Here is a 14,248-nt window from a genome sequence, read left to right on the forward strand (position 1 = left end):
CCAAATTTAACACTTAATCATTTCTTAGGCCCAATTTTATTAACATATCAAGTCACTACATTCATCTCCTTTATGACCATATATTCATCATGCGAATAACCAAAGACAAACACAACACCATTATGGCAAACCTGAAACCCTAGCATGCCACACCTAGCTTTTCTTTTGCAAATGAACATCAAGAACTACAAAAAATCACACACCCTAGTTTCTAACATGCTAAGAACTCATTTCTAGATGGTATTACATAACACCAAGCAATAAACTCAAGATATCAAAGAGATAGAAAACTAATCACGCCATAAGCCCTAAAATGAAACATGCATGCATTTGTTCTAGAATATTTTGAATCAATCCTTACGTATCATGCTAATTACCTTGAAATAACTCATCCATGATCACCATAGTCAGGTCTCGGCGAGGTCTGAGCATCATTTTAATCATTTCCTAGCCATAACACAAGGTTAAATCAAACAATAAGCAAGAACCTCAAATCTTACACCAAAAATCATGAATCTAAAAGTAGTTACTAAAAAATTAACTCAAAGCCTAATTTCATGGCTCAAACAAAACTTAATGCATAGATACAACTCTTATCAAAAGGGGCTTTGAAGATCCATTCACCTAACCAAGACATTAGGACTCAGAAGAATTAAATCTTCCAAAGAAACTCATGCTAATTCTTAGTTTTACTCAACCTAATTAGTGCATGCAATATTTTGAATGAAAACACTTGTTCAACAAGCTCAGACCAATGTCTGATGTATCATACATGTCATTAAATTTACTAAATACTGAAATCATCAGAATAAATATAAGACTAAATGGCATTTCAAAACAAAAACTCCAAGACAAGCAATACATGCTAGCCAAATCCATAAACTCCAACATTATCAAGATTTTACCATTTAATCTTAAGGAATATATTCAAAGACCCAAGCCATCAAGTCTTTAACTTAGAGTAACACAAAATAGGAAAGGAGAAGTTGAGGATAATTATCTTACCAAGCCAATCACCAAGAGGAAATGTCTAGCTTTTCCTTACTTCTCTTTCACGCTTAGTTTGCTCTCAAAATGCCAAGTGAGATATAATGTGTGAACGTGTGTGCAAGTGAGGAGGGGCACAAGGGACATGGGAAACAAAAATGGACTAAGATGAGGGGAAGCTTGATCCTGTCATGGAATGGCATGGAGGTGATGGAAGGGTTGCTTGTTGAAATGAGCAAAAGATGTGGTGGTTGGGTGATTTGACTTAGCCAATTGAGTGGGGATGGGAGTGCTGGTTTGTTTGAGTGTGGGGGAAGCTTTTGGGGGTTGACATGGGACGTACAAGGCAGGACATGGGAGTTGAGTTTGTAATACTATAGGGTGTCTTGGTTGCTTGTAAAGGGGATTAAGTCAAGGGAATGGGAAGGTGGAAATCAATTGGGTGGAGGGCCAGGTTTGGATTAGTTTTTAGGGTTTCAAGTTCAAATTAAATAGGTGGTTGGTCTTGGGCATTAAAAGTTGCTTGCAATAAGGATTAAATCAAGTGCGAAAAAGGGAGACAAAACCGATGGGCATGGAGGGCTTTGTGTGCGGCAGTTTTAGGGTTTGAAATTCAATCCAAAAGTTGGTCAAGAAGTTATAATGGTGTAGGTGGAAGAGCATTGTAGTGTAAGAGGTGTAAAGCTTTTGTAATAAGGCATGGGTTTTGCTTGTTTTATATTCAAACTCCTTACACATTTATACTAAGCTTGACACGTGTAAAGTGGAGTCCAAATAGAGGGTCGTGATGGTGCCATGTATAGTGTTCCTAGGCTGACTTGGACATACTACATGACAAGATGACAGCTGGTTGGTGACGTGACACTCTTCAATTAGCTCCCGAAAATTGAAGAAATATTTTATTACATGATAAATCCTAAAAATTCATATGGATCTAATGGTGTAATCCATTTAATCTAATTATGACCCTAAGTGTCTTAAAAAACTCCAAATGTCATTTTATTCCCTTAGCAGATCATAATTCGACTATGCTAACGAATCAAAACCTAACTAGTCTTTAATCTATGAAATATCTCATAATTTTTCATGGCATATTATATATCTAACTAAAAGAAATTCTTTCCGTCGAATTTGTTTGGGGTGTTACTACTAGGAATTTGGTTGTAGTTATAACAAGTTCATCGATGATGATCTTGTGTAAGTACTAAAGAAAGTTTCTTCTACAATTGGAAAATCCTTAGACCATTTCATTGAGTAAATTGATTCTCTAGTTCTTCCTACATCTCCTTTGTTGTTAGAAGATAGTTCCACCAATATCCTTTGAGACTGAGTTTAGGATCCATGACAAGACCACATTATTACAACGCTCCCATGCTTCATACAAGGGATAAATTGGTTGATTACTCCATCAATAAATCCAACCTTATCCTTGTCCTTTAAAGCCAATTTGCATTGATCTGCACCAAGTATTATAGGGATTTGCAGAGGAATCATTTGGAATGAATGAAACAGAGGCAATTGATGCCATAGCAGCATACAACATTACGTTTATAAGGTATTAAAAGGCATACAATATTAAACAGCGGACCTTCATAAGATATCCTCCATGATACCATGGAGCAAATAAGAATCCAAAAACCTAAGAATGAGAGAAATCTTGAAAATGGGAACTCTTTATTCAACTTGAAAAATTACGTTTGAGCCTGTGTTTATATACACGGATATAAAGGCGGAAAATGACTAAACATAATAAAATAGTAGTAGCTCGGCTCAAGTTGACTTTCGTTGACTTTACATGCAAGTAAAATGAAGATTGTGACTGTGATACATTGTTTTCGTTGTTGTGCTCTTTATTTGGGAATCTTGATTGATATTTTTCAAAATATGTAGCGATATACTATATTTCAATTAATGCTGGGTTTTTGTCCTCTCTCTGGGAGTTGAGGTTTTCTCTCTATGCTCTTTAGAACATAGAGTTTGTCTCTTGGATCTCGTTGATCCATAGAGTGTCAGTTTAGTGCTCGTTTGTTGGTAGTTTCCTTCCCATTAAAGGTTTAGTTCTACTATGGAGGAAGAACTTTCTTATCTATGTAAGGGCTTAAGACTCACGGAGGAGGAACAACAAGAAATATTCCTTCCTAAGGAAGAACTTTTAATTGCACAGGATTTCAGTAACGTGTGTCTTGCTGAACTGGTGGTATCGGAAAGGGAAGTAAATAAAGGTGCTTTCAAAGCAACTATGACCAGGATATGGAATGCCGAAGGGGGTCTATCGTTCAAAGAATATGGCAGAAACAAATTCCTCATTGAATTTCACAACCTCTCTGTGAAAAACAAGGTGCTGGTTGGTCGACCATGGTCTTTTGATAGAAGCTTAATCTGCCTTCAAGAATGCAAAGGAAAGCAAGCCTTGAAAGACATCCAGTTCGAGTTAGAACCTTTCTGGATCCAACTACATGACCTCCCTTTTGCAGGTCTAAACAGAACTATGGGTGAAAAATTGGGAGGAAGTGCTGGCAAGGTCCTTACTGTAGAGGTGGACGAAAAAGGAAGAGCATGGGGGGGAGTCCTGCGGGTAAAGGTTCTCATCAACATTTCCAAACCTCTGGCAAGGGGAAGACTAGTAATTGTTGAGAGCAACAGGATCTGGATACCCTTCAAATACGAAAGACTCCCATCTTCTGCTACCTTTGTGGAACAATTTTGCATTCCCATTCCGGCTGTTCAAGGCAGGCTTTAGGTGAAAGTCAACCCTCCACAACACAAGCACAATATGGATCCTGGCTCAGAGCCACTGCACTTCTTAAAACTTCAAGCCACAAACCTCAGGCAGGCAGTCCAGTGGGGAGGGCCTCGGGCAAGGGGCGGTATGATAGCTCAGAAGAACAAAGTGCAGATTTTGGCGGGAACAATTGCTCTAGAAAGTCAAATGATGTCAGGGAAACAGTACCTATTGACCCTGTGCTATTAGAGGGTGATGTGGAGGAGGTAAGGGGAGTTGGTACCTCTCAGACTCAAAAGTACAATGAAAGCCTTCAAAGGTCAGAAAAGGAAGCCTCTCACAGTTTCGAGGTGTCAGATGCAGCTGCTATCACAACCATCCCTCCCAAGGACCAAACAGTCTACCTGGCAGCAGATATCAACATGGCTAATGCAGTGGAAAATCTACAGGTATGTGCCTCTCTCCTTAATAACCAGATTGGCCTAAAACCTCCTTTGACAAATTGGAAAAGGAGAGCCCGTGACAAACTAAACCCAAGTGATAGCCCATCCATGTCTCTTTCCACCTCCTACCATGTCATTAGTAAAAACAAAAAGAGAAGCTCACCCCTATTTTCAAAGCCCACGAGATCCTCAAAAAGACTCAAACTTAGTAACAAGGCAAAGGCTGTTAGACAGCCCTGCCCATCCCCATGAATGCCTTGTGCTGGAACTGCCGAGGGCTTGGGAACCCTCGGACAGTTAGAGAACTCCACAGTTTAGTGAGAGATAAGTCCCCATCTTTGGTGTTCCGTATGGAAACCAAATGCAGGAGAGAGAAAGTAGAAACCATCATAAATAAGCTAGGCTTTGACTGTAGTTTTGTTGTGGACTGCATTGGTCGAAGTGGAGGATTAGCATTCTTTTGGAAACATCAAACACAAGCTAATCTAGTCTCCTACTCCCTCAGGCATATATCCCTTCAAGTTCAATTCTCTAATTTCCCAAATCTCTTCATGGTTACTGGTTTTTATGGTCACCCTATAGCAGCAAAAAGAAAGGAAAGTTGGGCCCTTCTTAGACATCTTAAACTTGACCAATTCACCCCCTGGATGTGTATGGGAGACTTTAATGAGATTACTTCCCATGGTGATAAGTGGGGTGGCCTGCCCAGATCTTTTAGATAGATGGAAGAATTCAGACAGTCTCTTGCGTTTTGCAATCTTGGTGACATTGGTTATGAGGGCTCTCATTACACTTGGTGCAACAACCGTGAGGGGACCAGTTTTACTAAGGAAAGATTGGACAGGGGACTAGTAAACTGTGCATGGCATGATTATTTTGATTTAAACTTAGTCACCATTCTACCTTCAATATGCTCTGATCACAACCCTCTCCATATCTCAAGCAGGGTTACAAACCTTACCCCTCGCACCCATAGGAAAATATTCAGGTACGAGGCCTCTTGGACTAAGTAAGATGAGTGCCTGGCAGTGATTAAGAGGGCACGGCAGGGATCCCTACAAACAGGGACAAGGGTAGATGTCACTAGAGGAAGTCTTGAGAGATGTAGATTCCAATTAAGAGAGTGGAGTAACATCAGCAGAAAAGCTCACCAGCAGGAACTGACCCATAAGAATGAACTTTTGAGAACCCTGCAAGCTACCAATACTGGCCTGTATAATGATCAAATCAAATCCTTACAAAAGGAGTTGAACTCCTCACTAGAGCAGACTGACCTGAAGTGGAGGCAAAGAGCCAAACAAAGGTGGCTCCAAGATGGTGACAGGAATACCAAATACTTTCACAAGTGTGCCTCGGCTAGAAAACAGCAGAATATACTTCAGAAACTTCACACTGAGGAGGGCCAAGTTTTGACATCTCATAAGGACATAGGGTCTGAATTCCAAGCTGTGTTTATGGACCTTTTCACATCCTCCAACCCCAATGTTTCCAACTCCATTTTGGATGTCCTCAATCCCACGGTCACCTCTGAAATGAATCTGTCCCTTACTAAGGCATACACCAGGGAGGAGATCGAGCTGGCAGTACATAATATGAATCCACTGGGGTCTCCTGGTCCAGATGGATTTCCAGCAATTTTCTTTCAAAGCCACTGGCTCACGGTAGGCATAGATGTAACAGATGCAGTATTAGAGCACCTTAACACAAAGGCTGGCTTTCAAGCTATCAATCACACCTTTATAACCCTCATTCCAAAGAAGAATTCCCCTATGAAGGTCAATGACTACAGGCCAATTAGCCTCTGTAATGTGTACTACAAGATCATAGCTAAGGTTCTTGCAAACAGGTTGAAGACCATCTTGCCAAAGATAATATCTGACACACAAAGTGCATTTGTTCCTGGAAGAATGATCTCAGACAATACTATAGTTGCTTATGAAATCCTACACTCAATGCAAAACAGAAGAAAGAATGGTAGGGAAGCTTACATGGCCCTCAAGCTTGATATGAGCAAGGCCTATGATAGGCTAGAGTGGCCTTTCATTCACAAAGTGCTCCAACAAATGGGTTTTGTCAGAGAGTGGACTGATCTGATCATGCAATGTATAGGAACAGTGTCTTACTCAATCCTAGTTAATGGCATCCCTCAACCCTCTTTCAAACCATCAAGAGGAATACGACAAGGAGACCCCCTTTCCCCATATTTGTTTATGCTGTGCTCAGAAGTTCTCTCATTGGCTTTGAATTTGGCTGAACAGCAAGGCTCTATCTCGGGTTTCCCTCTTTCAAGAGGCTCTATAACAGTCAACCACTTATTCTTTGCAGACGATAGTATGGTCTTCTGCAAGGCACATCAGCAGGAATGGTCCCAACTTCAGCTCATACTCAATTCTTATGAAGCAAGCTCTGGTCAGAGGCTCAACCTGGAGAAGTCTTCAATTTACTTTAGCAAGAACACAAGCCAAGTGGCCCAATCTTCCATTCTAAACATGGCTGGTATGAAGGCATCGGGTCCCTTTGAGAAGTACTTAGGCCTACCCTCTTCTATTGGAAAAAACAAGAGCAGAGCTTTTAATCCTATATTAGACAGAATCAGAACTCAGATGAGCAATTGGAAAATAAATTTCTTGTCCTCAGCAGGGAAAGAAGTCTTGCTAAAGTCAGTCATTCAATCCATTCTCACATATTGTATGGGAATCTTCCTAATTCCCAAAGGAATCCTGAGGAACATAAATAAACTATTGCAATCCTTCTGGTGGGGGATTAACAACCAAAAGTCCAAAATGCACTGGCTTAGTTGGAAAGGAATTGGTAAGGGCAAGCAAGTTGGGGGCCTGGGTTTTAGAGACTTTGAAGACTTTAATAAAGCCATGCTAGCCAAGCAAGGGTGGAGGCTTCTCACCAACACTCAATCCCTTGCCTCCAAGGTTCTCAAAGCCAAATACTTTCACTCTGGTGATTTTCTCTCGGCTAAAGTCAGAGGGAGTGATTCCTTTGTATGGAAAAGCATAGCAGCAGCCAGGCCGTTGTTGGATGAAGGTCTCATCTGGAAGATTGGAAATGGCAATTCAGTGAGGATTTGGACAGACCGATGGCTGCCTACCCTACATCTTTCAAGGTCCAATCTCCTCTCAAGATTCTCAATTCAGGAGCTACTGTAAACTCTCTAATAGATCAAGATACTCACTCCTGGAATCTGGCTCTCATACAAGAGGTCTTCACTCCCGAGGAAGCAGCAGTCATATCCAAGCTACACGTCAGCCCTTGCAGTAGCAGTGATAAACTAACTTGGAGATGCACCACAAATGGCTTGTTCTCAGTAAAGTCAGCATATCACCTTCAGGTTTCCATGAATGAAAGCAGGCATGGGCAGGGCTCTCAACCGCCTAACCAGGGGGCCCTATGGAAGCAATTGTGGAAGCTTAAAGTGCCAAATAAAGTTAAAGTGTTTTTGTGGAGAGCAGCAAAGGAAATCCTTCCCACCAAAGCAAACTTGTTTAGAAGGAAGATTGTTGAATCTCCTTTATGCCCCATATGTCACTCCTTTCCAGAGACCACAGCTCATGCTCTATGGTTATGCACGGCAGCCAAGGATGTTTGGAGTTGTGGCTTGAGAAGACTCCAAAAGTGCAGATCAGAGGAACTACCATACCATGAGCTACTTGCAGGCCAGCTCTCTCTTCTCCCTGTTGAGGAACATATGGAGCTGGCCCTTACAGCCTCTAAATTGTGGCACAGGAGAAACAAGTTTGTTTTTGAATCTAGATTCAGCTCCCCTCTGCAGGTCTCCAAGTCTGTCACCTCGAGAAGGAGTGAACTGGAAGAGTTCAATAGTCAACCAAAGGAGCAACCTTTCCCAGCTCGGGGACCAGTCGAGTGGTGCAGGCCTCCTACAGGTTTCTACAAAATAAACTGGGATGCAGCCATTGATGGGGTGAAATGCATGGTGGGAATTGGAGTGGCAGTCAGAGATTGGAATGGTCTTGTCACAGCCACACTTAGATGTCCTAAAAACTCCTTCCCTGATCCTCTGCTGGGAGAGGCTTTGGCTGCATTGCGAGCTATGCAGTTGGGTCTAGAGATTGGCCTCCATAATGTCATTTTTGAGGGGGACTTTAAGCTAGTGGTCAGTGGGATTAACGGTGGTGCTGAGGATTGGAGCACTGCAGGCATGATCTTCCTTGATATTAAGAAAATTTTGCTTTCCTACCAATCTTGGTCTTTTAGGCATGTACCTAGGCAGACCAATGTAGTGGCTCACTCCCTAGCTAAAAGCTCTCTGGAGCTTGGTGAGGAGTCTGTTCTGATAGAGGATTATCCTCAATGCATTTGTAACCTTCTTCACGCATAGTATTAATATGAAGCTCCCATCTTCTCAAAAAAAAAAAAAAAAAAAAATTAGTATAATGCTGTTTTTCATCATAAATTTTGTATGTTCCAATCGCATTTACTATTGAACATATTTTAAGTGGTTGATATTTAAATAGTTCATACATGAAAATACCTAAACTGTGGCATATCAATAAGTGTGATTAGGGATGATAGGATTTAGGATAAACAATAAGAGTGATTGGCTTGGTGTAGAGGTGGGGAGTTCGGTCCCAACAAAATCTCAAGAAATTTAAATTTATTGGAAAAAATATAACTTTTTAAAATTTTTCATAAAAATAATTTTATAGAAACTGATCACCCCCTCAAAGTGTATTATATATATATATATATATACACTAGTAAGGGCAACGAGCTTTGCACGTTTGCCCAATTAGAAAAATAAATATTTATAATTAATTTGAAAGAAAATAAATTGACAATAAAAGAAATATTTGGTCCAAAATATTTTAGTTAAATATAGGTAAAATTTTATTCATAAAAAAATGATTTTGTTTCGGTATCATTTTTGTTAACTGCAAACAGTTTTATTCATTTTTTTTAACCACAATAAAAATGATCAATTGCAAAAAATTTTATTAAAATTATTTTAACTAATTGATTTTACATTCTCACACTTCAATGATTAAAATATTAATAATGACATATATTTTTAAAATATTATGAAATTATAATTTAATTCCCTGTGAAAATTCTTTATTATCCTATCTCACCTATTATTATTACTCTTAATAGTTAGACTTAAATGCGTATGTTGTATTTTAGTTATTTATAGAATAAACATATAATGTTTCAATGTTAAAAATCAAAACTACAACACTAAGGGCAGGTTTGGAGAGTGAGATGAGATGAGAATTTTATGAATAGTAGTAATATAATTTGTGAATAATAGTGAAATAATTTGAGTTGAATATTTTTTAGATTTTAGAAAAAGAGAAAAAAATCTGAATAATAAATATTATAAAATTAAAATATTGTAAAAATATAATTTTATATTGTTATTTTTGTTTAGTGATTTGAAAATGTTGGAATTATTTTTTATTTTTTTCAAAGTTTAAAATTTTTTAATAATTAGTTTAAAATTTTTTTATTTGAATTATGTTTAGAAATAAAATGAGATAAATTCTCATTCCAAATTATTCGTTTTTACTTTGAATAATAATTATTTTGAAATTAATGCATGGAAGCATAAAAAATTGACCATAAAATTAATGGCTGCAGTTTTAAAGGTGAAATGAAAAAAAAAAAAAAGGATGTAGATTGATTATTTGTATGTGTGGAGGAAAAAAAAAGGTTACAAATATGTATAATTTATAAATTATTCGTAGTTGCACGATAATTGCCAACTGGACATAGTGATGAAGACGTTTGGAAAATTAAAATGCATGAGAGCTAGACCAAAGACTCCCCACAAGCACGGACCCATATCCATAAGGGATGGTGATATATTTTTTAACCTTCTTATTACTTTTTTATTATTTTAATATATTGAAAATTTTTAAATTTTTTATAATTTTCTTTTAAATATTTTTTTAACTTTATTAATTATTAAGAAATAATTAAAAAATATATAATTTTACTAATAGTTACTTCTTTAATTATTAAAAAATTAAAAAAATAATAAAAATATTTACTTAATTATTGACAAAAACCAGCAATAACCCTAATATTTATAAACCACTTCGTTGTCAATTTGTTGGTACTCACTTTAAGTACATCGCTGATTAAATTAATTTTAAAAGAAATTCTATAATTATAAAAATATAGAATAAATTAATTTTAGCATTGTGTTTAAAAAAGTGAGGGGCTTAGATCACAAAAAATATCATCGCAAAATAAAATAAATAAATAAATAGTAGGAGACATGTTGCTGGTCAAGTGCCCTTGAACACATTAAATTTAGGAAAAATCTTCTTGTCATCTTCACACTTCACACATCATACTTATTTTAATTTTTTTTTTGATTTTTTCTATAATAAATATGTAGTGTGTGGATGATAATAGAATAATTTAATTAGTTTAATAAGAATAAAATAAAATAAAAAATAAAAAATAATATTTTAATATATAAAATGTGTGGTGTGGGATGATGTGTAACATTTCTCTTAAATTTAATATCTTAAGCAAATCTATAAAGTAAAAAAAAAAACACATAAAGTAAGTACTTCTATGTCTGCATCCACCTAAGCAAAGACACAGAGTGTTATTAGTAAAAGGGAAATGCTACACAACCTCCCAACACACTACATTCTACTTTTTTTTTTAATTTTTTAATATTTTTTTAATATTTTTTTTGAATTTATTCTTTTTAAATTAATTTAATTATTTTATTCATTATTTATATATTAAATATTTAATAAAAAATAAAATAATAAAAATTAAAAAAAATATGGAGTGTGGGATATTAGGAGAATGTGAAAAATTTTTCTTAGTAAAGGGAGAGAGTGGAGACCGGTGTACTACGAGGTATCTTAACACTTTTCAATATTTTTTATTATTATTTATTATTTATTTATTTTTATTATTATTTATTATTATTATTTATTACTTTATTATTATTTTTTATTTACTTTTCATTATTATTTACAACTCTCTTTAATACTTTTCAGCATCCAAATCCACCGAAAGTTCACTGCATAGATCTCTTCTTCCCCTCTATCTCTCTCTCTGATTGACTACCTCGAATTTAGTCCCTTGAAGGGGCCGTTAGAAGCACCCAGCCCATCGCACCCCACTGCGTTTTAAGCCTATTTTTCCCCTCTCTCTCTCTCTCTCACATTATGTTCTCCCTCTATCTCTGTCTGTTTTATCCCCACACAGAGCGACTCCATTGTAACCCAAATGGTAACTCCACCACATCACAATAGCGACCCAATCAAACGAAGGTTCTGCGCCACCAAGCTCGATCGCACGCTGCACACCGTAAGTTCTTCTCTTTCTCTTTCGCACCTCTGTCACCATATCAAGGTCTTACGGGAACACTGATGCTCATCTTCTCAACCATTGTTCGACAGCATCACCGCACCCTACCCTCCTAAATATGAGCTTTTCACCATCAATAAGTGGGTGCATTGGAAAATTAGAAAGGGGAAGGTTTGGATAGAAGGGGAATTAAGGAGCCTTGAGTGTTTTTATCGTCTACGCAGAGCAGAAAATATTCTTTCTGGTGTTATTTTGAGTGGTTTGAGATTTGGAGTTACGGTGTGTTTTGGCTAGTTAAAAGGTAAGTTTCTTGGATGTTGGTTTTGAGTGTATTACGGACAAAGAGAAAATTAGTTTTGTTCTGGTACTTTATTCTGTTCTATTTTTGAGTTCACCCACATTGACAATAAAGTGGTATTCTGTGTGAATTTTTCTTGAGTGCAAATTCTTGCCGAGGTTAATAAGGAAAGATTCCACTTTCTACCTTTGCTCAGTTGGCCTCCGAAATGCACAATCCAGCACCAGGAGGTAAACATGGTCTCTGGTTATGTTTTTGATACCATTTAAGCTATTCTTACGCCAAACGTTGTCTTGGTCTGTACTATTATTATTAGATGCCAATTCATTTTTGCTCTATTATTTTGAAGCATTGTTTATTTCTGCATTTTGTAATGGTTCATGCTTTGCACACTAGGATGACATTTTGTAACTGGCACATACTAAATTGGTGGATTCACCTGCTTATCTTTTATTTATTTTTAGATGATATTGAGGATCTTGTCAGTACTAGGAATATATGGCATAAGGTTGGGATAAGATGAGAGTAGTGAGATAAGTGCAAAGTGGCACTATTGGAATCGCCACAGTTTAGGAAAAGTTTTATTAGAGGCCAGTTGATTTTCTTTGGAGGAATTTGCTAGGCATTGCCTTATCGAGGATTTTTCTTTAAGTTCTCATTATTATTGATTTTGGTTAAAAAGACTCACACCCGGGTACGGCGGAGTCACAAAGAAGGTGCTTAATTGCATTTGATTTGAGTTTTGCCCAAAATTAATATCATCAATTTTTTTACGCCATTTTACAAGGCTTTTCAATTCCAAAATTAAGTCTAGGGTTGGGTGGTGAGCACCTGAAATCCTACTGCCTTTTATCCACCTGGCTTGCAGCGGTAAAGGTTGGAATAAGATGGAGCTTGATTCCCAGGCTCTGTCATTTGTCATGGGTGATGCATTTGTTATTAGTGATGTGTCGAAGAAGATGAGCTTTCAGTAGGGATTTCCTAAAGTTGGGTGGATATATTAAGGCATAAAGTTGTTGAAAATAGGACAGAATCTGAGACAAGAGCCCTAGATGCGTACGTGTTATATAGCTCGAGTTTAAATTATTTGAGTGGTATGGATGTCATATTATTGGAGCAGTACTGGGTCAAAAGGTAAAGGAGACTTTTTGGGGCTTAAGGGGAGTTCATGATGTAGTTTTTTGTATTTGCTATTGTATGAATTCTGGAGGGGTAGCTTGATTATGTGGGTTATATAGGATTTGGTGGGTTTGGAGCTTGGCTTGGTGGTTTTTTTTTCCCTTATAGGTTTAGATGGTTTTCTCAAGAAACTTCTTGTGTACTTGCGTACACCATTTGGGAATTTCTGTTACTTTTAAAAAGGAAACTACTTACTTTGGTGCATCATATTGTCTTTGTTTTATCTCTATTAAGGTTTTGTTCGTGTGTTTTTATCTCTTCACTAGCAATTACTTACTTTTTCAAGCGACAAAATAGCGATTAAAGCAACTATAAGAACACAAAATAAAAAGAGAAGACATATATGATGGATTAATGATAAATTGATTAAATGTTAAGTGTTGACTAAATTGCTCATTTGTTTAGTCCCACATCGGTGGGAAATGATGAAGGAGCAAAATCTTTAGATTATAAATAAGAAACTTGGCCTCTTAGTTTAAGAACACCAGTTGAAAACTTATCTAGTAACTTTTAGTTTTAGTTAAATTCCTCTGTTGGCCTTTTTGTAAAAGGGAAAGATGTGTAAAGTTAAAGCTTGGCTAGCGGGGAAGCTTTGTGGGTGTGATGAGGAGAAAAATTGTGTTGAGTGTAACAATTTTTCACATGGTAAATTTTCTTCTCTAAGTCTGGTAGTTTTTCTCCTGTTTTAGAGTTTCCACATAAATTTCCTGTATTGTTATTGTTTTTCTATTTTTCTTGTTATTCTTGCAAAAGGTAAATCCTATGGGAATTTGGGAGGTCCAAATTTTCAACAATTGGTATTAGAGCTACTAGGTTCTTTTTGTGGAGTGAAGTTTTGGTGTGGTAGTGTAAATATGTACCGTCTAAGGAGGTTCTGTCTAAGAGATTGGAAATTTTAAGTATGTCCATTGTGACCCTCCAATCTTTCCTGGGAACTTACTTAGTGAGGTACTATTCATTTCTACAGTAAATTCATCAAAGCAATGCCAAGAAGTAGGGTTTCAAATCTTATCTGATTTGAGGTGGAGAAATTGGTTTACACAAAGCGTTGAAGGCAAATCAACCCTTGAAGTCAATAGTGATACTAGCGACTGGTGAAACGGCTAGTACAAGGAAAGAGTTCGGCAAGTGGCTCCAAGTCAGTAAATGGAGATATTGGTATTGATGCTAATGTTGTGTCTCTCTCCATAGAAAAAGAGATATGTATATCATCATGACATGCCACTAATTTCCAAAGTTGCCATGATAGAGGATGTGTTAATGTTAGTGGGTCCATAAGTTTGCACATAGGCATTGGTTTGGCATTGA

At 37.0% G+C, this 14,248-nt stretch overlaps 1 protein-coding gene across 1 annotated transcript; it reads left to right on the forward strand.

The window, feature by feature from the left end:
• The first annotated feature begins 3,052 nt into the window (after positions 1-3,052).
• Positions 3,053-8,503, forward strand: LOC122290956. Its single transcript, XM_043098617.1, has 4 exons — positions 3,053-3,610; positions 3,721-4,158; positions 5,202-7,191; positions 7,302-8,503. The coding sequence occupies exons 1-4, from the start codon at positions 3,053-3,055 to the stop codon at positions 8,501-8,503; spliced, it is 4,188 nt and encodes a 1,395-aa protein (XP_042954551.1).
• Positions 8,504-14,248: the final 5,745 nt, after the last annotated feature.

The sequence above is a fragment of the Carya illinoinensis genome, chromosome 13 (assembly GCF_018687715.1).
Source record: "Carya illinoinensis cultivar Pawnee chromosome 13, C.illinoinensisPawnee_v1, whole genome shotgun sequence".
In the NCBI taxonomy this organism is placed as follows: domain Eukaryota; kingdom Viridiplantae; phylum Streptophyta; class Magnoliopsida; order Fagales; family Juglandaceae; genus Carya; species Carya illinoinensis.